Source organism: Penicillium longicatenatum, assembly GCF_028827895.1.
Source record: "Penicillium longicatenatum strain IBT 33135 chromosome Unknown contig_4_segment0_segment0, whole genome shotgun sequence".
Lineage (NCBI taxonomy): Eukaryota > Fungi > Ascomycota > Eurotiomycetes > Eurotiales > Aspergillaceae > Penicillium > Penicillium longicatenatum.
In genome coordinates, this window is record NW_026643122.1 from 1543045 (window position 1) to 1568182 (window position 25138).

The following is a 25138-nucleotide window of genomic DNA, read 5'->3' on the forward strand; positions in this document are numbered from 1 at the left end:
AACCGGGCCCGATATGTGGTTATGGATACTGAGCCAAGGTTTAGTTGAAGAGTTTTCTCTGCAAGCCTATTAAAAATTTCCAACGAATGGATTAAACAAATATTTTTTCCCGAAAGGAAACTACATACAGACAACAGTCGTCCTATGTCGATGGTCACCTAGCGCCTCCGATGCGGTGTGTGGGCGGCTCGCCGCTCTATTTAGCCCACTTCAGGGCAACCCGGGCACCTCTTCACCCACCTCGACATTATTTACCTGAACATCAGCCTGTGTAGGGAAAAAGCCGTTGCAAGTTCTGAGAAAATCTACTATAGTTGTTCTTTTTCTTTTTCTCTCCCTCTTTGACTAGCGCTCAGCCTATACTGTGAGTCTGTGATTAAAAACAATGTACCTATTGAATATGATATAACGTCGAATTACACAGAAGAAATCGTGGACTTATTAAGTCACTAGTAGGATTCCATGATAGATCTTACTAGAATCGAAATAAGATTTAACTTATACCTTGGTTCAATTCAAAAAGGTAGGTACGAATCGGGCAGGGTATGGGCCCTATGAGCCAATATGTAACTCCATGCTTTGATAGTACGGTATCCTCTGTTCTCCCTCAACATGGGGGCGAAGAAAAAAGGGGGCGCTTTGTCCGCGTGGGGGCTGTTTTCTACGGCTAGGCCGGATGGATATAGATTCTGTGTAGACCAACCAGTGGGTCTCAACAAGGCATATTTATGTACAGCATAGCGACGGATACTGCTAGCGCCGCTGAAATCTTCTCGTCGTTAGACTGTAGATGATGAATGTGCTGTACTCTGTATAGCACACACGAAGCCTCCGGGGCTAGTAACGTTGATCAGTGAATCTCGGGTGGCTTGGAGTTGTTAAACCAGGTACATCCACATGCCCTAGTATTGTATTTCAAGGAAATTGTCGTGGTTTCTGGCCCAATTACATCAAAAAACTCAGGAAATCTCGAAAAGATTACAATTGAAAGATTGACGACGCATCACATGGATCCCGACGTCATGTAGAAAGAACCTTAATTCTGAATCAGTGCGGGCAGCAACGTTGGAAATAAAAGAAAAGATGTACCCTGGTTTGACACTGTAATTAAAACCCAGCCCCCATTAAATTTGTCAATAAATGTAACTTCGTTCTCTCAGTCCTCTCCATTGCTCATATATTCCACAGTCAACTTTTACTCTTTCTTTCAACCCCACACCTGAAACAACTGCTACGCCATGGCTGAGTTGCACGGTTCCTGTCATCCTGCTTTCAACTCCGTGCGAGACCTTTTGCAGCAAAAGATTTCTGATGGTGGTGAAGCGGGTGCTTCCCTTTGTATCAATATCGACGGCAAAAATGTCGTAGATCTCTGGGGTGGCTATGCAGATGCAAGCTCGAGCAAGCAATGGGAAAAAGACACTATCACTGGAATTTGGTCCTCCACCAAGATTCTCACTATCCTGGCCGCTCACATTCTTGTTGATCGGGGTCTTTTGGATGTGAATGAGCCAGTGGCGAAATATTGGCCTGAATTCGCAGCAAACGGCAAAGAGAATGTTAAGGTCTCCCATATCCTAAGCCATACCTCTGGAGTTGTTGCCTTTGATGGGGGAATTACTATTCAGGAAATGCAAGATGAACAAAAGGCAGCTCAGCGGCTTGCTGAACAAGCTCCTTGGTTTACTCCAGGATCGCAGAGCGCATACCAATACACCAACTATGGTCTTCTGGTGGGTACGATTGTCCATCGTATCACAGGAAAGTCCCTAGCCCAGTTCATCACCGAGGAGGTCACTACACCTTTAGGGGCTGACTTCCAGCTCGGTGTCTCTGAGAAAGATGAAGCTAGGACCGCTGATACTATCCCATTCCCACCGGATGCTATTCCTTCTGCAGAGGGCCTTGATCCTGCCACTAGTATCCTACTTCGGTCTCTCATAGGATCTTTGATGGATGCTTCAACTCCCAACAACCCTATATTCCGAAAGTCTCAGAATGGGGCTATGGGGGGGTTCTCTAATGCACGAGCCCTAGCATCTGTCGGTTCTATTGTTGCTCTTGATGGTACCGTCAATGACAGACAGTATCTTAGTCCCCACACCATTGATGAGATGTTAAAAGAACAAATCAGATCGGCTGATCCAAACATCATGACGAACTCGCGCTTCGCCCTTGGCCTTTCACTGCCTGCTGCCGACGGTGTGTTGCCTTATATTCCTGAAGAGGATGGAATTTGCTTCTGGGGTGGTTATGGTGGATCTGCCGTTGTCATGGATCGCCGCCGGAGAATGACTATATCATACATCATGAACAAGATGGAATTTCGGGTGGTTGGAAATTCTCGCTTTGATGTCTATTTTCCCGAGATCTACAAGGCCTACGAAAAGTACAACAATTTTTCATTGTAGATTTGGGGCGGGGAAAGGGGTCGCGGAGGAAAAGTGGCCGAAGGGCCCACCTGCTAATTAGCTCCACTTTTACCTCCTGCCAATACCTCCTAGCAATACTTCTGATGTACCTTTTCGTCTTTATACCTGAGGCAGCAGGTATTTTTCAAAAGGGTTCAATCATCAAAACCGTGGCTACATATTCTATATTGAAAATGATTGAAGCAGTAAGCTGCGACCATTAGAGTAGACCAAGCAACCCCCATGTACTCAAAATGGAAGGCAAAAAGGTTTTGGGATCTGTTAGACAGATTGCGCTTCATTCAAATCATACACTACATACCAGCCTTTTTCCTAGAAAGCTTAAGTACACCCGGCCAGGGGGGAAGGCGGGTCCCGCGAACAACATGCATGGAAATTTAGGGGCCATTTAGCAAACTTGATGCCACTATACATTGGGGGCGAGGGGGCCAAAATGAGGAGATTTCATGAGAAATAAATAACCTAGTAATTCGAAATAATGGTACTTTTGGATGTCTTACCAAGTTTAACGTCTATCGTTACTTTTAAGAATTGCTATTTGTATCCTGATTTTGCTAATTGTACCTTGATTCTGCTAAATATACACTGGGTCTGCTACATGTACCCGGTCCCAACCCAGGTGAAGGACTGAAGGACAGGGCAGCAAGGGGACTGTCCTCAACGAATCTAAAGTATATAAAAAAAAAACATACAACAGTTAGGATTCGCATGTGGTCACCCACCATACTACTAACTAACCGGCGTGTGGCTTAAGTACGGCTGAGCGGACGGGAAGCCCTGTTCTCCACACCCTATGGTCGTATGTGCAAGAATAAATCCAATTAAGACTCATGGAAGGAAAAGGCAAACAATGTTTGAACCGCAGCCTATATACTAGATTCCCTTTGACGATTCTTGGCTGCCTTTTCTAGATTAGTGCTCACCCCCCTCGCCGCTTTAACTCACTAGGTAGATCTAAGCACGGCCTCTGGCTTAGTGATCAGATCATGGAGGCCAGATATATCAGGCACCAAACCTTGGAAGTCTTATAGGAGAGTTGGCCAATGGGGACGCGATGGGTCGCCAACTCTAAAAAAATCGCCAGCCTCCCAGATAATCAAATCAAAACATACAAGCTAACTCCCGCCACCCTTCTGCCTAAGGATGCCTAGAAAACAGCGCCAACGAAATCATATTGGGACTAGTATGTCGGGATCGAACTTTTATAAGAAGATTGACACGCCCTTTTCTGATAATTTACTGCAACCAAGAACATGGCATCATTCAATTTCCCCGCGGAGCTGCTTGCAATCATCACATCTCTCTCGGACACGAAAACCCTCAAAGCCCTAAGACTAACAAACCACATGCTATCCGCCTTTGCAACCAAGAATCTGTTCTCCACGCTCTCACTGTACACCGACGATAAAAGCTGTGAGGCTTTCGAGTCAATCGTAGCCCATCCGCAGTTAAAAGAACATGTGCGCAAGATCCGCTTCAATACTGTCGAGGTCGACTCTGTAAGTGAAATGTCGAACTGAGATGGAACAATGTTGTCGTATATTCAAAGGTTGGCTAATATGTAGTACATCAGCAAGACGGAGATGACGAAGAACTTGAGTTACCTTTCAAATGGAAAGAGCTCCTACCTATGCTTCCGAAATTCCCGAATCTCGAAAGCGTCGTGCTGCGCTTCGACCAAAACTGCTCGTTCGAGGATGATTTTGGCCATGCACCCTCCCAGTCAGTTGGTGACCGAGCAACCATCATAAAATGGCTGGGTACGGTGCTGGTGTCTTTAAAGCAACCCTTGAAAGAACTGGGGATTCAGAATCAGCATAACATAACACCATTAAGCAATGATTTCCAGCAAATACTGAGCAAGCTCAGTTCGCTAAGACTGAACGTTATGCATGAGTTTGTACCTGCGTGTCCTGAAGATGAAATCGAAGTGCGTACCTACTCCAGTCTGTTCAGGCTTATGTATAGTTGTTCGTGCTAATTTGGGGAAATATCTGACAGAAAGATGAAGTGCTAGAATTCCACGCACGTATCCTGCCGTCAGTCTGGCTGAAACCCACCATGGGATCACTTCGGAAGCTGTCTCTGTATTCCAACCTTTACTGGGGATTCTACCCCAAACTCAGCCTCGAAGGGATCCACTGCCCAAATTTGCAGTCGCTTTCTCTGGGCAATTTCTCCTTTTTCGAAGACCAACAACTCGATTGGATTCTATCGCACTCGTCAACACTCCAAGAACTTTACCTTGACGATTGTCCGATTTTATTCCGAGTGAGAATCCTAGATCGCGAGTCGCAGCTTGACAAATGTCCGCTACCGAAATCCAAAATGAAATATCAAGCTAGTGAGCGCCGGAGCACTTCCTGGCACTACGATTATTCACGCCGATGGAATGATTACTTTGCCTCATTTGAGACAGGCCTTCCACACCTCCGTCGTTTTGCAATTGGTCACAGTGAAGCATGGAATTCAGGGAATTTGGGGTATGAGATACCTTTTGAGAAAGAGCTAGAACTTATGCCGGCATTGATGCAAGAACGGTACATGGCGTTTGATGGCGGTATAGGGCCCTCTCAAACTGTTTCACCAAAGTGGACATCAAAGAAGGAGGATTGGCCACATTGCGATGACGAAGATCGCGAGGCTTTGAAGGCATTATATCGGAAGATTAAGCAGCAGGTAGACTGTGGAAAGTTTGAGATGGGACTTTACGAGGTGGCTGATTTGGTAGAAGTTTATCAATGAATGGGAATCAAAGAGCTGGATGAAAGCAAAACAAGCAACATTCTGGATTACTTTATATATGAGCTATAAGCACTAGCCGGTTTCTTCCTACAGTATCTAAAATGACTTTTAGCAAAGTCGCCTCGCATATTTGAGTTCTATATATTGTGGAGAGCCTGGATCGGACGGAAAAATGAGGAGTACGGGAAATGTATCAATCAAATTTATTACCGCAAGATTTGAGAGAAGTCGATCGGCGAGGATCACCTTTTGGAAAATAAATGCACCGTGGCTGGCTCCACAGCATCCGGAACGACTTTTGCTAGAAAGCGCGCTATGGAAAGAGGTTGATGTCAGAATTGCGAGCACTCTAGCCACCACTCCGTCGGGAGGCACGGTGCAGCTGAAAACCGACCGACTTATGTCTGCGGTGTCGCAGGCGTTGCATGCCTTGACGCCGAGAGCCAAACCGTCGCCACACGCGAAGCGTTGGTGGACGGCAGACCTAACACAGCTCTGCCAGATATACAGTACACATATTGGAGAAACCACTCCCGATCAGAGTGACGAGCAGGGCGAAAGGTGCCACGCCTGGAGAACATGGCCGCAAGTGCGGGAAAACAATACGGAAACAAAAGAAGAAGCACTGGAACATATTTCTGGCGGACAACAATAATATTTGGAAAGCGCGAGGTACCTGAATTGTCGGGAGATGATGCAGCGTTCGGGAAGGTTCCGCAGCTTCTGAGGGTGGACGGAACTATTACCACCGATCATAAGGAGCAAGCAGAAGAACCTCTGACCAATTCTTCGCGCCCCTGCCGGACAACATTGACGATGAAGGAATTAGGCCACAAAGAGCGCAGGTAAAGATGCCGGTCGTTACTATGGAAGAGGTGGAACGGCAGCTGTTGGACGCAAAGTCTTGGAAAGCCCCGGGCGAAGACGGTCTACCGGCGATAGTGTGGAAGATGACATGGCCCGTGGTCAAGCACAGGGTCTTGGAGATATTCCAAGCGTCGCTGGAAGAAGGCACATTGCCGAAGCAGTGGAGACATGCGAAGATTATACCGCTCAAAAAGCCGAATAGAGACAACTATACCATTGCCAAAGCGTTGAGACCAATTTCTAGTTCATTGGCGCCCAGCGCGAGGTAAGCTCAATATACGACAACAATAATGATCTACACCACCCTGCACTCGTGGGATATTGGAATGCCTCAAACACGAGTATCAAGAATGAAGCTATATTACTCAAATATAGACCGCTAAGATGTTATAGAATTCAGCAACTACTTTCGAGCTGGTGTTGATACTTTTGGTTCGGTTAATCAGAAGTTGGTTTCCATTCCAATTAGAGGCCAACATGTTTCTCGTTTGACATGTTTCTTATTCCTCATGCTTCTCACGCAGGGTATTTTTGATGACGCATGGGTCACCTGATTTAGCACGATCTAGATAGTTGGATACCTTCCTCTCTCTCTCTTCTTCCTCTTCTCCCCAGGCTACCATCTACCAGCTTTTCCCTTTGCTTCTCTCTCGTCCACAGGAGGATTTCTTCGCGCGCGCAAGTAGTCGCACGCATCGCCATCAATCTTATTATTATTAGTCGAGCTAGTCCATATCGGCCCACACCGATTTCTTTATCGAGCGTGCAGATGAATCAGCACGATCTTGATCCAATTCTTACTTTTTTTCTTGGCTCTGGGCTTGCATACGAGTGGTCTTTCAACTTTTACCGTGAAGAGGATGGTAGGTACGTCATTTTGGAATCAAGCACAAGACCTGAGGTATTTGATTAGCCACAGCTTAAGCCCTCCAAGCCATTTCAAATACGTGAAATGTTCGCCCTATTCCTTCAGCTCATCTACCACTAGCGAGCCATGGTTCCCAGATTATTGAGCACTCACTTTTGGGGCAGCAACAGGATTCGTAGTTTTCTGCATCGGGAATCAACTGACCGGGGACATTTGTCATAGTTTCCATCCAACATCAATCATTTATCATATTCAGTAGTCTCGCATCTTCTAGCGATTGGATATGAAGCGAGATTGATACAGCAACAGGAAAAGCAGGCTTGCCTTTAGGATGAGTACAATGTACCCGACTACCTTGACTCAAGCGCAAACGCTGTTCTCCTGGTTGATGTTGTTACAATATCCGCCGAAGACAGGTGGGACAAAAACCACGAGCGGGGGCGGGGAAGACATATTGTATGTAGCAGGGTGGTGCCGGCGAACAAGCTGAGGCCGAGTACTGCCGCGCCTATGGCGGAATCGTAACCATGTGCTGGGATGACATGGTTGTTTCTAAGGGCTCGTTCTATTTTCATCCATTGATAACATCCCCGGCCAGAAGCGGGTTGAATGATCTGATATGGTATGGCCATCATCGCGGAATGCAATTTTAAATAACCTATCATGTTCAAAGGTGTCCAGATCCCGAGAGCCTCAATCAGTCAAGCAAGAGACCACCCGAAAAAGTCGTCAATTTTACATTACATTAATTACCTCGTGCTGTTTCCCATATGGGGTCGAGGCGGCAGGTTGTCGCGACATGTAGGCCGGTCGAACTCCCCTTAGGTGCTGTGAATATTTATATAGATGCCCAGATGTTCTTTAGATAGGTCCGAATAACTCAAAACATCGGAAATCTTTCTATCCTCTGTCTCACTTTACACCCTCACGCTATCGTGAGTTCTTTCTTTCTACTAGATACATATCATTATGCTAAATCTGGAGATCCACTGCAGTGCCCGAAGCTACCTCAGACGATGTAGTGATGGTCGAGTTTGGACGAACAAGACCCCAACCCTGAGTTGGTCCAGTGCAGTATGCAGTTCCTATTTGCAAGTCCGCTGTACAAGCATCTGATGACAGTGACGGATTCACAGCCAAAAAGAGGGAGTATTCGATGCTGCTTTGTACACAGATCGCTGTACAGGTATCACCGTCGCTGGCTGTATGCCATCGCCCACAGCTCATTGTCGTCCCATCTGCCACGGTACTATTCTCCGGAGGCGCGACGTCTTGGTCCGTGTATCCAGTACTCGAGCCTGGCAATGAAGTCACTCCCGGTGGTGGTGCAGTGTGAGTATGGGTGCCTGCCTGGGGTGACACGCACAGAACGTGTCCGTAGTTCACGCTCCAGTCCTGGAGATTGGTGCAGCCGCCGTTGATCCAAGGGTTCAACTGGCGCAGCATGCCGCTATCCATGTTCAGGTTGTATTCAATGCTGCGACAGGTAGCGTTGGCGGAGTACGTATAGATGTTGTTGCAAGAAAATGGGAGACAAATAGATAGGCCAGCCTTTATATCATTGCAGTCAATAATCTCTTCACTGCCAATGAATAGAGCAGCGGAAGAGATGGTATTTTTCACGGCGATTTCATCACACGTATCCCCCTCGACGGTAGTGTAAATCACGTCAGAGGCACAAAAGTCACTGGGATCATCGGTATGGTCTTCGACGGGTGGCGCAATATCGGTGTCCCCTTCAAGACTGCAGCGCTCTTGTGTGAGCTCCAAGATTTTCTTGTAGTTTTCATCATAGAACGAATACGGGGATGCCTGAGCCATCTGTAGAATTGTCGTGTAGCAGTAGGAGCACAAGTCTGAATCTGGCATGTCCGCTGCATGTTTGACGGGGGAGAATCCTGCGATCACATCTGCCATGCAAAATCAAAATCTTGTCAGATTCGAGAATTTTAAAACATAGAATCAAAGTGAGATTTATCACTAACCGCTGCAGTACTTGCCACTCTGCGGGTCTTGAAGGCATGTCTGATTCCACCCAGCCCAAGAAATGCCACCACGAAAGTTCATGACATCTTCCTTGGTGTCGAAGGTTGTGCAGTACTTAGTCACCTCCTGGTACCATGTTTTAATAGAAGTTTCACATCCATGACTGCAGACCATGCTGGCGGTGGTCTTATTTGCATATGACTTTGGCCAGCTTCGGTCAAGAAAAGCGTAAGTTTCGTCAGGACAATCAATCAATCTTGTCATCGCAGTTTGGCAGGTGCTAGATAACCCACTGAGTAGACCATCATCTTGTGGACTGCTGTAGAGATAATAGCCGGTGAAGTTTCGTTCACCCACAATATCGGTTGGCTCTCGATACCATCCCAGCAAGGAAGAGGTGTACCCGTTCTTCGTATCTCTGGAGAAGATAGGGGTCTCCCCTTGGGGGCTTATACTCTGCTGAATTCCCTTTGTGACCAGATTGAAGATCCAAACATCACTGCTCTGTTCGATATAAAATGCACGGTCCTGGCAATGATCTGTGTCTAAACAGTCTTGTGAATAGCTAGAGAACCAACTATAGATCCCTGTTACGTGTTAATGAAACTAGCCAATAGAAGCTTTTGTACGTTTTGCGAGGAGCGAGCAATTTGAGGTACGCAGGAAGAAACCGGATACTTACCAGATCCAAGCATGTATATAGTCGAAGAATCAATGACCCGGACAGCCCAGGCGACAGCGCATGTCAATGAGGACTCTGCACAGTCCGCAAAAGTAGGATCATTTGGAAAAAGACCGACGGTGACTGGAGCCGGGGCCTTGGGAGAAGGTTGGAAGTATGGCGCCTCGGTTTGTAGCATTCCCATAACGAGATTTTCTGCATTGGAGATCTGATACTGATATAGCACACTGTGCTCCGAAGCGGTACCGTACAACCAGGTAGGACCTGAGCTCTCGATCAAAATACCACGAGCGGAGTATACATCGATTTGATCCTGGGAAGCAATGTCGAGGTCGTGATCGGCAGTCCATGCCCATATGTTTTCCATGTATGCCGATGCACTCGGGGTGATGTGCATCAAAAGCGAAGCTGCGATACAATTCTCGTTCAAAGCTGAGGCCTCTTTAGGGCAGTCAGTAGCTTGGAGCTTGGAGCCTTTTGCTCCACCAACACGGAAATGAGAATCTGGCCATCGGATGATTAGTGCTCGTCATAATATGAGGCAGCAGTAGTGCTTGACTTACCCCATAAGCCGGCCGAGCCTTGAGTCGACTCATGGATGTTCCATTCAACCAAGATGGCACCGGCCGTGGGTCCCGAGACAGTAAATAGCAAGTCTTGAATTTCGACAATCCCCTCGTCTCCAGAATCACCGACTTTCACGGCAACATGGGGCTTCTCCATGTCTTGAAATTTTTCCCCCGTGGCCATGATCTGCGACCACGCCTGACCCATGATCCGGGATCCCTTCGGAATCTTTAAGGTGTCTTTGATCACATAGATCCCGTATGGTATGTAGACAATGGATGAGAGATTAGCCGCGGTAGAAAGAACACTGTTCAAAACAGCAGTGTCATCAGTGGTACCATCACCCTTGGCACCATATGCTTTCACATCAAAGACTTGGCTACCCTTTAGATCATAGTATTGAGGTCGGCGACGCGTAAATAAGTTGGACTTCACGTATTCATTGCTGCCAACAAGACTGCTTGTGCGCTCCATCACGGGGAGGTCATTTTCTTGGGCGAAGAAGACCCCACTGGAATTGCCGTAGAGACCGAACCCCCAAGCGTCAATGAGAACTTCGTTCCCACCCGCCAGAATCGGATCTGTGATCTTCTCGACTGTAATAGCTTTCTGCACGTTGAAGAAGCCAACGTTCTGAAGAAGGAAGGCAGTTGAATTATCGCCACTAAGAGAAGTTACGATTCCAGTGGGGGTATTCGCAATGATGGCGTCAATCAAAATAAAGGACCCAACACCTTGTCCGGTGCTGAAAGGACCTCCAGCCTAATATTCGGATGAGACTTAGAAAAGGTCAAGTACATCAAATCTGAGGCATTGACTAAGCTTACCCCTCCAGTGATGATGATGCCCGTGCCGCAGCTTTCGATCACAACGTCTTGCATGGTCCATGCCCAGTCCCAGTGGATCTGCATGGCAGTCGTACATTGGACAAATACCAATTGACTCGTGGTAAACTGTTGGTTTCCAAAGTACGCACTGTCATCAAACGTCAGAGTCCTGATGTCTTACTATCATTCAAACGTTTATGGGCAGGGATGATTTACCCGAAGTTTCCGCCAACAAATGTGAGATTGGCCATGAACCCACCACTCCCGTTCTCCATGTAGATTCCCTGTGGTCAATGTCAGCCAACTAGCAAACAAATCATCCACCGAGGGCTACAATAACGGGAGGCAAACCTGCTGCGTATTTCCAGCCGCCTGGGACATGTAAAACTCAATGTTCTCCAGAGATGTGCCCTGTGCAACTTGCCAATGAATAGCGCAGACGTAGGCATTGGGATCTGTACGTGTAATGTCCATCTTGAAGTTCCGTACGTTGCGAAGGAAGTTGTTGGTGTTGATATACCTATAGTCATTGTCAAATTTTGCAGACTCTAAGCCAGGGGAGAAGAAATATCTGGCACTCAAGCCGCGCCAAAATCACCTACCACTCGTCCTGATCTCCGACGTAGACATCTGAAGTGATGACGCCTAGCCCGACAAAGCTCGCAGCTGCAAGGATAGTCGGATAGTCACCGGGCTTGGTTATAATGATCAGACAAAATGCAGTATAATTGAGAGGTGAAGAAATTCGGAACTTACATTCCCGAGGAATTGAGTGTTGTAATACTGAATGATGGGGCTGCTGACAAGATATGTGCCAGATGGAAAGTAGACCACCGCAGGATAGATCGTGCTGGAGCCGCAATCAGCGCCGCATCTATTGCCATCCGCAATTGCTTTGTTGATGGCAGCTGGATTCAATTTCCAAGATTAGTTCCAGCAGCAGTGAACGCGTCATTTCTCCTATGGCAGTGTTTTCTCATACCGGTATCATCAGTCACACCGTCGCCTGTTACATGGTTTACATGGTCAGTTGGGTATGTTCAGAAGAACTCAAAATCACTCGGGCCACTCACCCTTGGCACCGTAGTCTTTCACGTTCCTGAAGACCTTATACCCCGAGGGCGCATACGGACTGGCGCCTAGTTGTTCCATATCTTCCAACCAGTAGCTCGATGGCGAGGCTCGCTTCACCAATTTATCGTCTTTATCGACGCTGGACCGATCCCCAAGCAGCATCTGATCCATCAACATGTCGGCGTATTCGTACAGCCCATTCGAATGACGATGTGCTTGCTGAGGGGTATTGGTATCATTCACCAGGGAGTGGTACTTCATTCTCGCATCCCTGGCCAGCCTTGCCTCTTCCCCAGTCGATGGAGTAGGAGGTTTGGATTCCGCCAGGATTCGAGCCGCCTCCGCCAATTCCGGAGAGATGCTGTACACTACTCGATCCGTAGGATTTCCATTGGTCTCGTCTCGCTTCTCGGTCTTCGAGCTTGAGGATAGCCGTTCAATGTCTTCTGAGGTGTAATTTAGCGGAGGGGCGTTGATCTTTTGGCCAACTACCTCGTGCGCGTCCACAAACTCGTATTTGTTGTAGGTGACGTTTTCATAGCGCTCCTTGTTGAGTACAGCCAGGACTTCTAAAGCTTGAGCGACCTTTTTCGCAGCATCGCTCACCATCATCGGAGTTCCAGCATGTTCCATTTGAGCCGAGATCGCCTCCAGGCTTGAGGCCGTCGGAGTTGGAGCAGCGTCAGCGTTAGCGTCCATGGCTCGATGGAAGTGCTGGTGAAGGTGGCCATGTCCATGATGCTTTCCAAGAACGCCAGCAGCTGTCGCTGTGAGAGCCTGGAGGGCTACGGCCACAACAAGGTTAGAAAACAGCATTCCGACTCTACTTGCGGAGCTGTCTGAGTCTTGTCATAGAACGGCACCAGGCGATAATATGTTACATTTTCAGTTCTCTATCCCTTCAAAACACACCAGAGTGGCTTCAACATCCGGTAATCTCCGTCCCCTTTAGTTCTTGCTGTAAGCGATGTCACTTGGTGGGAACCAGGGTCTATCTTCCGAGCTTGGCAGGGATACGCTCTTGGCATGCTCCTTGGCAAATGTCAAAGCGCGGAAGGTTCGGGCATTAGCTCGATGCCCTTGCTCGTGTGGAAATTGTGAATGGGGCTCCGCTAAGTCTCCAGCGATGGCTGATTTCGTGATAGCTGCTTGGATGTCTTCGCCAAGATGGTCCTGCATTCTACTTAGTAGCACGTGCCTGTCCCGTCGTCGGTAAACGGGCTTGGCCGAGCTTCTAAGCGAAGCAAAGCCATCTCTCCACCCCAATAGTTAGCGCGCCAAGATAAAGCCTTTGTATAATTTGCACTGCGTATAATGTCAGCCACGGGAATTTAACACCCCGGTCACCGAGCACTAAGATATGCTTGTCAGTAGTGCATTTTGAGAACGCGCCTATACCCTCAAGTCGATAAGAGTGGGCGTAATGGGGTTGTATGTCCTAACTAAAACACTCCGGCAGTGATTCAGCATTGTCTGTGTATCTGTATAACATGCGATGTAAACATCTCAGTGATGGAACTGCACACTCAAGTCATTTTCCGGGTCCTAATGGCACGATGTAACACGCCTCCTCAGCTGAGAGCAACTAGGGTTTCAGTTATTCAAATACCAGACATTACAGACTAGTGTAGCTATCCTCGGGTGTAGAATGGGTCAGAGGATGGGCCCAAAGCGAGGTCTGAGCCAGACGAAAAGAGGCCATCGCCGAACGCCACCAGTCATTGGGACAGATTCGCCCCAGTTTGTTGATTTCTTGGGATTTCGCGAGAGTGATGCAAAGGAATTTAATTTAATAAAGAGGTTTTGTGCACTTGCGCAAAGAGCCCGAGAAAATATCTTTACCCGAACAAGGGCACGACAATTTGTCGGCAACATGTCGAGATCCAGCTGGGGACTTGATCAGATACTCTTGACCCTCGGTCTCTTTTGGCTCTTGATAGGCAACACTCTTGCACAAGAGTGTAGCAAAGAGAATCCATGTGCTACTGGCTGTTGGTGAGTCCGCCTCCGTCCCAAACTGTGCTCATACGAAGACTTAATTCTCGGCTTCGATGAATACAGCTCGAAAGATGGATATTGTGGCACGACGGAGGAGCATTGTGGTGCAGGATGTGTCGATACTTGTGACTACAAATTGGGATGTGACGCATCGAACCCTTGTCCAAGTGGATGCTGGTAAATAGAACCGCCCATTGCAAGATTGATTGACCCCGCTGACTGATCATACTTGAAAATGGTAGTAACAAATTTGGATTCTGTGGACTCGGTCCTGACTTCTGTGGAGAGGAAAATTGTGTGACCGGCTGCGATTCGAAGGCTGAATGTGACCCCGGAGAGTATGGATTGGAATTTGCAGACGCGGAAAAATGCCCCCTGAATGTGTGCTGTTCTAAATTCGTGAGTAGGATCCGCTCAATTCAATAGGTGAGAAAGAAAATTTTCTGATATTGGATGGCCTTCCCTAGGGTTTCTGCGGCGTCACAGAAGAATTCGTGAGTTTTTCCCGGAAAGTGCTTCGTGGCTATTCCACAATTAACTTCCTATCATCTGTGAAATAGTGCGGAAACAAGACGGTCGACCGTGGTCATTGTTCTGAGAGCGGAGGGCTCGATCGAGTCGTTGGATACTTCGAAGGCTGGGCGTCTCGAAGACCATGCAACCGCTTCTGGCCGGAGAATATACCGGGTGGTGTATACAGTCACATCAACTTTGCGTTTGCGACTATCGATCCGGAAACATTCGAGGTCAAGCCGGCGGATGACCGGGATATAGAGTTATACTCACGGGTCACTGTCCTGAAAAAGGGCGATCCGAATTTGAAAGTCTTCATTGCGATTGGTGGTTGGACTTTCAATGATCCCGGTCCCACGCAGACAGTCTTTTCTGATATTGCCGGATCTGAGGAGAACCAAAAGAAGTTTTTCAGCTCTCTGCTGTCATTTATGTCTACGTACGACTTTGATGGAATTGACCTGGACTGGGAATATCCGGAGGCGACAGACCGTAATGGCCGGCCTGAGGATTTCAAAAATTTCCCCAAGTTCATGGAAAATTTGAGAAAAACCTTGGACAAATCGGGCGGCCGAAACGGTATCTCAATCACTCTACCCGCATCATACTGGTATCTGCAACATTTCGATATCAAGGCCCTTGCCAAATCCGTCAGTTTCTTCAACATCATGTCCTATGATCTTCACGGTACTTGGGACATGGGTAACAAATGGACTGGAGAATATCTGAACGCACACACAAACCTCACAGAGATTGATCTGGCTTTGGATTTGCTCTGGAGAAACGACATTGATAAAAAGATGGTTGTCATGGGACTCGCCTTCTATGGTCGCGCGTATACCATCAACCCTGCCTGCACGAGCCCCGGATGTCTGTACCTGTCAGGCGGTCTCAAGGGAGAGTGCAGTCGTGAAGTCGGGGTTCTGCTCAACAACGAAATTGATCAGATTCGAGAAGACAAGGGTGGAAAACCTACTTTGGATAAAGATGCTGCCGTGAAGCTGTACACCTGGGACGACCAGTGGGTGTCATATGATGATGCCGATACATTCCTGCTGAAGACCAACTTCGCTCGGAAACGATGCCTCGGTGGAGTAATGGTATGGGCAATCAGTCATGATACAGCCCATGGAGATTACTCTAAAGCTCTAGGCGAAGTGACTGGATATGTGGGTAGCGCACAGTTTGACTATGGCTATGCGAACGTCACAGAAAAAAACGACAAAGACATTTGTCATTGGACGAATTGTGGACAGTCCTGCCCAGCCGGTTGGCATATGATAAAGCGCGCTGACGACTGGTTTAATTTCGACGGTGAGGTGATGATAGATGCCTCTGAGTGTGGCGAGGGAATCGGGTATCGATCATGGTGCTGTCCACCGGGTGATTCTCCCACCTGTGGCTGGTATGAATTCAATGATGGACTCTGCGATGGTGGATGTCCCAGCGGAATGAAGGAAATCGGTTCCACTCAGGCAGGCTGTCGGGAAGATACTTACCAGACAGCGTGCTGCACTAGTGGGATCTCAGCGATGGCTCTCTATGACACTTGTGAATGGGGGGCCACCCCTCAGTGTGAGACTGGTACGTGCTCTTATAAGGGAAGCACAATGACCACACTACTGGGCGAATCCGGCACAGGCAGCGGAGGAACTTGGTGTCATGATTCCAGCGGCTGGGATGACACCGTTTGGCCCAAGGATCAGCTCGGAGAGCAGAAATATTGCTGCAACACGGAACAGGAAGATAAGACATGGCAGAATTGTGAATGGGTCAAAAATATCGGCCTCGTCTCTAAAGATATGAGCTGTGTTGGCTTCTGCCCACAAGGAAAGGTCAAAGTAGCCATGGATGTTTATAACCATGGATGCTATAACCGAGGATACCAAACGTATTGTTGCGAGCCGAGCTACTACACTGAGACCTCGCATTACTCGGAAGACGTTCAGGCATTTCAAGATGCTCTTGGCGAGTGGGGAGACAGCCCTACTTGCGCGGTTGGCGGTTCTGATTTGGAACAGAGGTCGACGGACACTGCAGCTCTGGCAACCAAAGGCAGCAGCGACACGCCGGCTAAGAAGGTCAGAGAATTCATTATACAGATGTTGGCCGCCTACGCTATGAGGCTAGCGGGAAACGTTGGCACCATGTGTGATGTGTGGGACAATTATGTCGATTCAAAAAGTTGGTCCAACCTCGAGTGCGACAATTTGTATCAGGACCTGCAAAACGATTCTCAGCACGATTCTTACTTGATTGAGTATGGATCCTTCAACATTTCTAACGCCCTCACCTGTGACCCCGACCTTTGGAACACCTTGCTCAGCGATGATGATACAGAGGACCTCGTCTGCGACTGGGACCCCTGTACTGCAGACCCCAGTATGTGTACCGAGGAGGGATTTGATAATGATTATATTACCGATGGCAGCACCGAGGACATCCGTCGGCGGGCGCAATGGGAAGGACAGGTAGGCTGATCTTCGCAATTTTCTCCGATATTCTGTCAAACCGAAGCTAACCATAGCACAGAGAAAAGTACTTCAGCTTCTGGATAAGCGAACAGATGAAAAGCAGGACTCATTTGTATGCTTCGATGGCGTAACCAAAGTCGTGGTCCGATTTTGGAGACAAGGATACCCCAGCAGTGGACAGTGGGCAACTTCTGATCCCATCTACGATGAAGCCCTCGACAACCAAGAAGTGGAATGCACCAATACTGAGACCAGTATCGAAACAATAGTTCTGACTGATAACTCGGACTACCACAGTGAGTTAGGATTTCTCAGAGACCTTGAGGACGATAAGACGGTAACTAAGAATACCCAGCCGAGCATATTATCGAGCTACAGTCCATGCCTATGTTCTTCGCGTGGCTTGTGGCGAACTCCAAATGCCAAGTTGACTGTGACTTCTTTACAAAATTCTTCAACAAAGACAGCTTGACGGGGACAACCCCACTGCCGGGAGGGTATAACTCGGGTACCCCGTCACTGCGAATCATGGAGGCTTTAGGAAGCTGGACAAACGACAAACAGTTTCGTATGTTGCAAAAGCGACTGAACGGCATGAAAGCACAGGTACTTATTTGTTCTTCTTTCTTCTGGGCGCCTTCGACTTGGTTTGCAACCTTGCTAACCAGACGATGATTGGGTAGTTGTGGCGTTTCTATGCCCCCAGGGAGGATTCCCTTTGGCAAGCTGCTGTCAAGAATGCGAGTCCCAATGAGGCGCTCACCATAATTAAGAGGGTAAGCCACATCCATAACGTTGAATTCTGACAGGGAGCTGATGCTAGAAAAAACTAGGTGATCACAGTATTCAGTTATTTGAACGACCCCGAGGTCTGGGGACGACTCAAGACCACCAACAAATTGATCCGACAGGAATTAAAACTTGCACAAGACGCATACAACAAAGCCAATGGAAAAAATACACAAATCTTAGATTGTTGGGATGAATGGTTTGCGGGTCATCTGGATCGGGTAGTCGAGCATTCTGTTGAATGGCTCACAGATGCACTGGACGACATGGACGGCGAATGGACTGGAAAGAAGGGCAAGCTCAGGGCCCAGGTGATTCGTATCGTGAAAAGCCTTCGGACTCAAATGGGCAAGAAAGTCAAGCTCAATACCCAAGACCTGATCTGAGCTATTGATTGAATGTATCGCATCACAGGGCTGCTATGAAAAAAATTTACAGAGCGCGAGCTGTGTACTACAAGATCTCGGGAGGAATTGTTCGAAATACATGCAAGATAAACAAGTAGATGAATGTATTGGTGCATCTGTACTTGAGAAGTCACAAAAGAGCAAATCGGTTATCTCTCAAAAGTCATTAAACCAGGGAATATCCTCCGGTGAATCCATGTCAGTAGACATATGAGACATGGGCATTACGTCGCCGTTATATGCGAGTCGGAACAGCCTGTTAAGATGAATGCGCATAAATCCCGGGTAGAAGCGTTCCGAATATTCATTCGTTGCCTTCCAGTCGGGGTCCACAACCGTCACCCAAGCGCCGTTTTTCTCTTTCGCATCCGGCTCGTCCTGAATGTAGGTTCCTGCAGGCTCGGGGTGGCGAATGAAGGATTGTAGAGCCTCCTGATCAATCACCAAGCACCAGCGAAAGCGATTACCCAGAGGTGCGGGCTCGTTGTTGACAGAGGCTTTGAAATGTTCCCGGATTTGGGAAATAGTGGCCCCATCAAAACGAGCCTTATCCTCGAACACAAGGCTGCGGTACCCCTCGCGGACAAGCCGATGTGAATGCTTGTCCTGGCGTCTTCCGTTCTTCAGCTGCCAGTCTAGAGTGGCAAAAATGTTTGCTCGAATCGCATCAGCGGCGGCCTCCCAGTGAAGGTCAGACTCGGGGGTGTAGACAGTGCGATAGATGGTGTAGCCCCAAGGCCAGCGGTGAGTTATCTCTTGCTTAAGAAGTGTTGTCGCCTCACATCGGGGCGCCATAAACCAAGGCTCGATATTCCACTGACGTATTTTTCGCAGGTGGTCGAATTCAGTCTCACTGGCGGGGAAATCCTCGGACGACCATGGCGTGTCCCAGCTCTCATGATGGAACCTCCAATTCCATTCGACACAGTCGGGTCGTGGTTGTGACATTATGGAGGAAGCTCGAGGTTGTGAAACTTAGAACTCGACAGGTCTCAAAGGAATTTATAATGCCGCGCGCGGCGCAATCGACAACAGCTTTCCGCGGCATCATGGACCCATCGCCTTGGCGCCAAGGGGCTTATTCTGAATGTAACCTTAAGACCGACAATTTCAAGCGAAATTTCGGTTCCATGGGGAATCTACTTTCCACGTCTAAGTGAGGAATAATTACTTGGCAAATCAAGTCAACTGTAATATGGGGTTTTTATCTCAACCCGAATAGGAAATCCCCACCCGTCAAAGAAAATCTAGTACGTATAGCTACCTATATGCATCTCAAGTTGTCTTGGGGGAACATGCTGTTCCACCCATTTAGGACTAGTGCCTTCTTGTCTTGAGCCTCCAGAGATTTGCACAAATACTATCACAGCCACCTGATCGAACGAGAGTGCAGGTAAGTGGTGCAATGTTGCTATTCTGCTTTACTTCTGCACAGGAGAGGTTCACGAGACAACATGCCAGAGAATCAGGGCCAAGGAGCTGGAGGCTTATATTATGGGAGACCACTCAAGACAGTGCCCGAAGGGTCAGGTCGTTCTGCACCCACTGCTCAATCTGGGTCACAGTTTCTCCAACTAGTCGGTCATAGTGTTTGCCATGCGCAAGGAAGATAGACTGATGAGCTTCCACTTCGTCCATATCCTCCATGACTACCGGTACCCATAAAGAATTATCTGCACTCCGCCAGTGATGAGACGGCAGCAGAATGAACTTGCGAAGCTTCTCAGGGTTTGTATCTGCTGTCAATGTACTTGCGGATGCCATGCTAGATGCCTCGTCTGAGAGGCTTGTTGTCTCCATCTTATCGACTGAGATTGATGATGTGAGGCTTGGTGTGCCTCTTGGTTGGGTCTCCACCTCGATTCCAACCGATTGAACCGCTTGAAGAGAGTCAAATGCAGTGGGCTGTGTCCCAAATTTGGAAGAATCGTCACTGGACGGGCATTCGTCTGGCTTTATCTCTGATGCTCCGAACGGACTGGATTCTGTCTCGGGAGATTCTCTCGGATTCTCACATGTAGCACATGACGTCTGGGCGGCCTTGTCCGATTCCTCAACATCCTTGCATTCTCTTGCACCATTCGCCATTTCCGCCTCCTCGAGCGCTTCCTCGCTGGTCTTCTCTTGGGTCTCCTCGGGGGTCTCCTCTTTGTTGGAATCCGTTGCGGGCTTGGTCTTTGGTGTTTTGGATTTCCGACCGGTGCTTGCGGTATAATAGTTGACAAATTGGACTCCCTTGTGGCCATGCTTCCCAGCTTCTAGCTCTATCAACCGGCGATAACGCATACGCATAGTGGGGTATTCATTCACGCAGTTTGCGAATTTGACAGGTGAAACGAGAAGATCAACAAGAGATTGTGAGAGACGGTTCGTGTTCTTGTCGACAAAGTGCCTGATGCTACCCATGGTATCACGTTTGACCAATCGTACATCATTTTTGAATGGAGGGTCAAAATTCGGACCGTTATTGACGAGTGCAGTTGTGTCCAATGATAAGGATTCTAGCGATTCGGCTACATTAGCTTCAACCGTGTTGCCCTTCTTTTGAAACAGGCTGCCGATCCCGGTGGGAATGACCCGAGGATGTACCCCCAATAATGGAACGTCGAAGTTGATAAGCCCCAGTATACGATGTTTCGGTTTCACATCTGGAATACTGTGATTTTGCATGAGCGCAACATCTGTAGCCAAAATACCACCAAGACTGTGTCCCAACAGAATGACGTCAAGGTCATTGGCCTCGTGCGGGGATAACCTGCCGTCAGTGGTCAGTGTATCTTCCTTTCTCTCTATATGAGCAGCGATAGAAAAGTGGAATGATTAATAACATTTCTCGCCACCAAAATTGGTACATACCAGTTGCTAAACTGGTCAACGGCTGTCTGTATCTCGCCGCGGGACTTGTACCGAGGGTAGATACGAGTGTATACGACATATGACTCGCTGAGCACAGCAGTCAGCAAGTGATGAACATGCGCCGGGAAGTCGTTGAAGCTGGCCTCAGAGCCCATAAAGCCATGGATGTAAATAAGTAACAATCGCCTCTTCGAGGTCGCTTCGGGGCGGGGCAGGGACAAGCTGTATAAGGAGTCATTGGGTCTACCCTCATCCATCACTATAGCATTGGGAACGGCTTCTGCCGCTGATGCAGGGTTAAACCCCGGTGGTCGGGGTGGTAAAGGGGGCGGGTCACCCCTCATGGTTGAAGGAGGCGAAAGACGGAGACGCGATTTGAAAACGAGGTCCTGTTTTCCATGTGTCGATTACGGGTGGGCAGTATTTCCACTTCCGCACTACTTGCATCTTTTCTCCGCAGAGTTTCAATTTTATCTTTCTCCATCTTTGACGCGTCGTACCGTACAAAACTGGCCCCCGGTCGGGAGTCTACCTGCGCCTCAAAGACTATGGATATTCTCCGGACTTGGTTGTTTGTTGCATTCCAGCCACAGGCGAACTGTGGAGTAGTGGTCTTTGTCAACACCCGAGGCTCCCGCACTTATTGACCCACAGCACCTTCAAACGAGCAACGCACAATTGTACAAGCAGTAGAGAAGACCTGCTGGCATGGAAGCTACAGCGCACATAGCAAAGGTGACAAGGATAATCAAGGCAATGTATTGAAAGTCCGATTCTGTTTTGATCACCAACTTCCCAGTTTCTGCAAAATGCGATATCAATAGATAGTATTTTGCAGGTGGCCTCTTTGCCATCTCAAATATTCGACAGAATTGACGGAGGAACCGCCTTTTTTTTTTTGCCGCCGCACGAATATCAACGAACGGGACCTTGCCCTTGTTTCACACGTTCTCTCCTTTGTTCCAGAGCTTTTTGTTATTCCGCGTCTACCTAAATTTACATGACGTTTGCTTTGTTGGTCCGTTCTGTTTGAATTATGCCATGCCTATCTCAAACACAAATCCATCATCTTGGTCCTTAGCACTTTAGGTGGCGCTTAAAGGAGGTGCTACACTTGGGTCTGGAATATATTCTCACGATAGAGCATTTGGAAGGTCTGCGGGAAATAAAACTTGAAACCAACAGGAACTCTGTTGGAAGGGTCATCATGCTATTTTACCAAGGAGATTTATTTGGAACTTCCTTGCAGCTTCGAATACATGTGCACATTAGAAAAGAAAAAGAGGACTGCTGGAAGGACTTGGGGGAATTTGTGTTAGGTATGGATGAAGAGCCAGAGGTTTTGAACAAAATGTTACTCCGATAACTCTCTTTGCTGTGGTGTATCTTCATCTCTGTCGTGATCGACAAATTGTTCCCCAGGGAGAATAATGGCACGATCGATTCTGTACGGCAATCCGCGGTGACGGCCTCGAATCATCATGAAGCAAATAATGAGTTTGCTAAAAGTGTTGAACTCCCCAGAAAGGGATGTATTGACAGTGGGATACCCAAGACTGAGACCAACATTGGCACTTCAAGAAAGTTAGTCATTTTCGAGAAGTCGTAATCCTCAGGAGGCACTTACTAGGCCGACACCACTTCAAACAAAACAGAGAAAACAGAGAATGCCTAGAGAGCCTTAGCAGAATGACCAACTCAAATTATCAAATAAGGTACTCACTGGTATACTTGTATCGGCGATTTTACCAGACTCGGCAATGCAGATGCAAAAGCAACCTAGGAAAATATACCACAAGTCAAAGCTCAGCTGATTTTGTATATGAGCGATGATGTAGGACCGGCCGTTGGTTTCATCAGCGGCGGCCTCTGCGCTATAAACTCCAAGAGTTCTCTCCTCGTAAACGTTGGAAGCCCTAACACTGATAGCAATCGGGAAGATAGCAATGTACATCATGACAACCAAGCTGAATTGGACTGCAGGATTGACATTGGCCAAATTGAACGTGGATGCTCCTGTATGACGAGCGGATGCTGCTTGAAAAATGGCAGCAAGTACTCGCGGACCAGCCGCCAGGTTGTTGACAGCAGGGTTGTGCAAATCCAGGACGATGATAAAAATCACATCGATGGTGTTCATAACGAACAAGATACCAAACAGAATCCATGTCGGTCGGCTTGGAAAGAGGAGTGTAAAGCATCGTCGTGGATGATCAAGGAGGAAGCTAAGCGTCTCCTTCATTGACGAGTTCTGCGGGCAGAGCTTATACATGAGCCAAATGATCAGGCGAAGGAGACATGGATAGCAGGTATTTCCAGCGAACGCAAGAAAGCTCATAACGATCAGTGGAAATGTCGCATCTTGGAAGGAAACCATTGAGTCTGGTGTCAGTGTAAAGCCGAGGTTGTCAACCATCGTTTGGGCAGAGTAGAACCCCCTAACAACAGGAAAGCAATCTTAGCTGCCGATTTTGAATTGGTTTAATGTTTCACTTACCACCATACATTGCCTTGGCCACATTCTGCAAGATAAGCCCGATATTTCGGGTCGGCATGCTTAATCCACCCTACCAGGCAAATCGCTCCGAAAAGATGCAGACCAAAAAAATAAGTGACCACAATCTTTAGCAGCAGCTTCAGGCTGCGGTATTCAATACCACCTAGCCTCTCGCGGTCCTTAGCAGTTAGGTGGTGAAATTGGGAGTTTCGGCTCTGTGTAGCTTGCGAAGAAATATTTGGCAGAGCGAGCTGCTTGAATTTGCTTTTGTTCCCTGACAGAGAGCTTTGACTCGGCCTGGGGCCCGAAGATCTCCCAACTCGAAACATCATGGAAGCAGCCTGCTCAAGCGGCCGCGTCGTAGCTGAGTAGATACTCACTGCAGTCTGCCGACGACGTAGGCCATGTTCAATACGCTCTTGGCCGGTGTATGTGGAGACTATAGACTTGGCTTTGATCGACTGTCTGTTAGCATATAGTTGCCAACAGTTCAGGATAGGAGGTTGGATCAAATCACCATCATCAATGTTGTCTTCGTCAACTTCAACAAATGAACCACCTGTGGATATTCATCAGGTCATGATTTTACTAAAATGTCAATAGTCCAACGCACCTCTATCACGTCTCCATGGTGGGGGGATATAGAGGGGTCTATCAATCATCGATGAGTCCTGGTCATCATCGACAAACTGAATAGCTTGTCGGCGTGAAGCAAGGTTGGACACAGGCCCTTTTATATCAGCATCGGCATATGGCTCTATTGATTGATCGGGGGAGTCACTATATAGGTCAGTTTCCAATTCGAGGAGTGGGTGCTGGTGTAGCGAAGCCGACCTCGAGGAAAATTTTGGCCCCTCATTGGCTTCAGCCTCATCATTCTTCTCTCTCGATCTTGTGTATTGGATATCCTGCAGGCTCGCAACATCTGGAATATCTTTCGAAACCCTCTCTGCTTGATGCTGAGCTTCGGTGTCTTGTTCAACTGGTAGCTGCGGCTTTAGAACATGCGGCGCTAACATGAAAGAGATATAAGCATGAGGCCAGTCCAAGCGCAAGCCTTGTACAAAAGGAACACCAGCTTACCAATCTCCGTAAGGCGCTTCTTAAACCAGCGCAGCCGAACCACGACCACGATGATGTTGATGAATCCAAGATTTCCAAAGATGGGAATGAGATATATGTAGACCTGCTGGTAGGTTTTCAAGTCCTTGACATCTATTCTGAATGTCGAAAAGCTTCAATGTCAACAGATGCGTTCTATCTCCAAGATGGGGGAGAAGAATAAGAGAACTGACGTATTCAGCCCCGACTCAGTCGATGCACTCGCGCCGAAGAAGTAGGCATCGATCGCTCGGAGATTGCCATACGGATAGATGATCACTAAGCTTAAAATACTCAGGGTGATGATCCATGCATCTAATATGAGGCTTAGTACAATGAGAGGGACTCGCAATTGGAGGTTCACCAACAATGCAGGGTAAGGAAGTCTATCGGTGGCTTCCACATGGTATCGGGATGGGAATATGCAAGGAGAAGAAATTCATGGAGACTGGCAT

At 47.9% G+C, this 25138-nt stretch overlaps 8 protein-coding genes across 8 annotated transcripts; 4 read left to right on the top strand and 4 right to left on the bottom strand.

Annotated features, from left to right (window-relative positions):
* Positions 1–1238: 1238 nt before the first annotated feature.
* N7484_007397 (serine hydrolase domain-containing protein) lies at positions 1239–2411 on the top strand (the record flags this gene model as incomplete). The annotated part of the gene is made up of 1 exon (XM_057117784.1): positions 1239–2411. One exon carries the CDS (start codon positions 1239–1241, stop codon positions 2409–2411), a length of 1173 nt encoding a protein of 390 aa, XP_056970819.1.
* A 1274-nt stretch (positions 2412–3685) lies between these two features.
* N7484_007398 (uncharacterized protein) lies at positions 3686–5177 on the top strand (the record flags this gene model as incomplete). The annotated part of the gene is made up of 3 exons (XM_057117785.1): positions 3686–3931; positions 4006–4362; positions 4434–5177. The coding sequence occupies 3 exons, from the start codon at positions 3686–3688 to the stop codon at positions 5175–5177; spliced, it is 1347 nt and encodes a 448-aa protein (XP_056970820.1).
* Positions 5178–5756: 579 nt separating this feature from the next.
* N7484_007399 (reverse transcriptase) lies at positions 5757–6246 on the top strand (the record flags this gene model as incomplete). The annotated part of the gene is made up of 2 exons (XM_057117786.1): positions 5757–6022; positions 6051–6246. 2 exons carry the CDS (start codon positions 5757–5759, stop codon positions 6244–6246), a joined length of 462 nt encoding a protein of 153 aa, XP_056970821.1.
* Positions 6247–7884: 1638 nt separating this feature from the next.
* Positions 7885–12864, bottom strand: N7484_007400 (glycoside hydrolase family 55 protein; the record flags this gene model as incomplete). Its single annotated transcript, XM_057117787.1, has 11 exons — positions 7885–8822; positions 8898–9485; positions 9581–10084; positions 10144–10892; positions 10946–11122; positions 11191–11258; positions 11326–11494; positions 11577–11668; positions 11731–11882; positions 11957–11980; positions 12048–12864. The coding sequence occupies 11 exons, from the start codon at positions 12862–12864 to the stop codon at positions 7885–7887; spliced, it is 4278 nt and encodes a 1425-aa protein (XP_056970822.1).
* Positions 12865–14117: 1253 nt separating this feature from the next.
* N7484_007401 (Chitinase II) lies at positions 14118–18208 on the top strand (the record flags this gene model as incomplete). Its single annotated transcript, XM_057117788.1, has 8 exons — positions 14118–14223; positions 14333–14445; positions 14514–14540; positions 14607–17030; positions 17092–17329; positions 17389–17639; positions 17717–17809; positions 17867–18208. 8 exons carry the CDS (start codon positions 14118–14120, stop codon positions 18206–18208), a joined length of 3594 nt encoding a protein of 1197 aa, XP_056970823.1.
* Positions 18209–18385: 177 nt separating this feature from the next.
* Positions 18386–19177, bottom strand: N7484_007402 (uncharacterized protein; the record flags this gene model as incomplete). Its single annotated transcript, XM_057117789.1, has 1 exon — positions 18386–19177. The coding sequence occupies one exon, from the start codon at positions 19175–19177 to the stop codon at positions 18386–18388; it is 792 nt and encodes a 263-aa protein (XP_056970824.1).
* A 558-nt stretch (positions 19178–19735) lies between these two features.
* Positions 19736–21429, bottom strand: N7484_007403 (uncharacterized protein; the record flags this gene model as incomplete). Its single annotated transcript, XM_057117790.1, has 2 exons — positions 19736–20984; positions 21086–21429. The coding sequence occupies 2 exons, from the start codon at positions 21427–21429 to the stop codon at positions 19736–19738; spliced, it is 1593 nt and encodes a 530-aa protein (XP_056970825.1).
* Positions 21430–22439: 1010 nt separating this feature from the next.
* N7484_007404 (potassium ion transporter) lies at positions 22440–25088 on the bottom strand (the record flags this gene model as incomplete). The annotated part of the gene is made up of 8 exons (XM_057117791.1): positions 22440–22659; positions 22713–22756; positions 22809–23523; positions 23583–24141; positions 24196–24594; positions 24666–24802; positions 24878–24998; positions 25052–25088. The coding sequence occupies 8 exons, from the start codon at positions 25086–25088 to the stop codon at positions 22440–22442; spliced, it is 2232 nt and encodes a 743-aa protein (XP_056970826.1).
* Between the last annotated feature and the right edge of the window lie 50 nt (positions 25089–25138).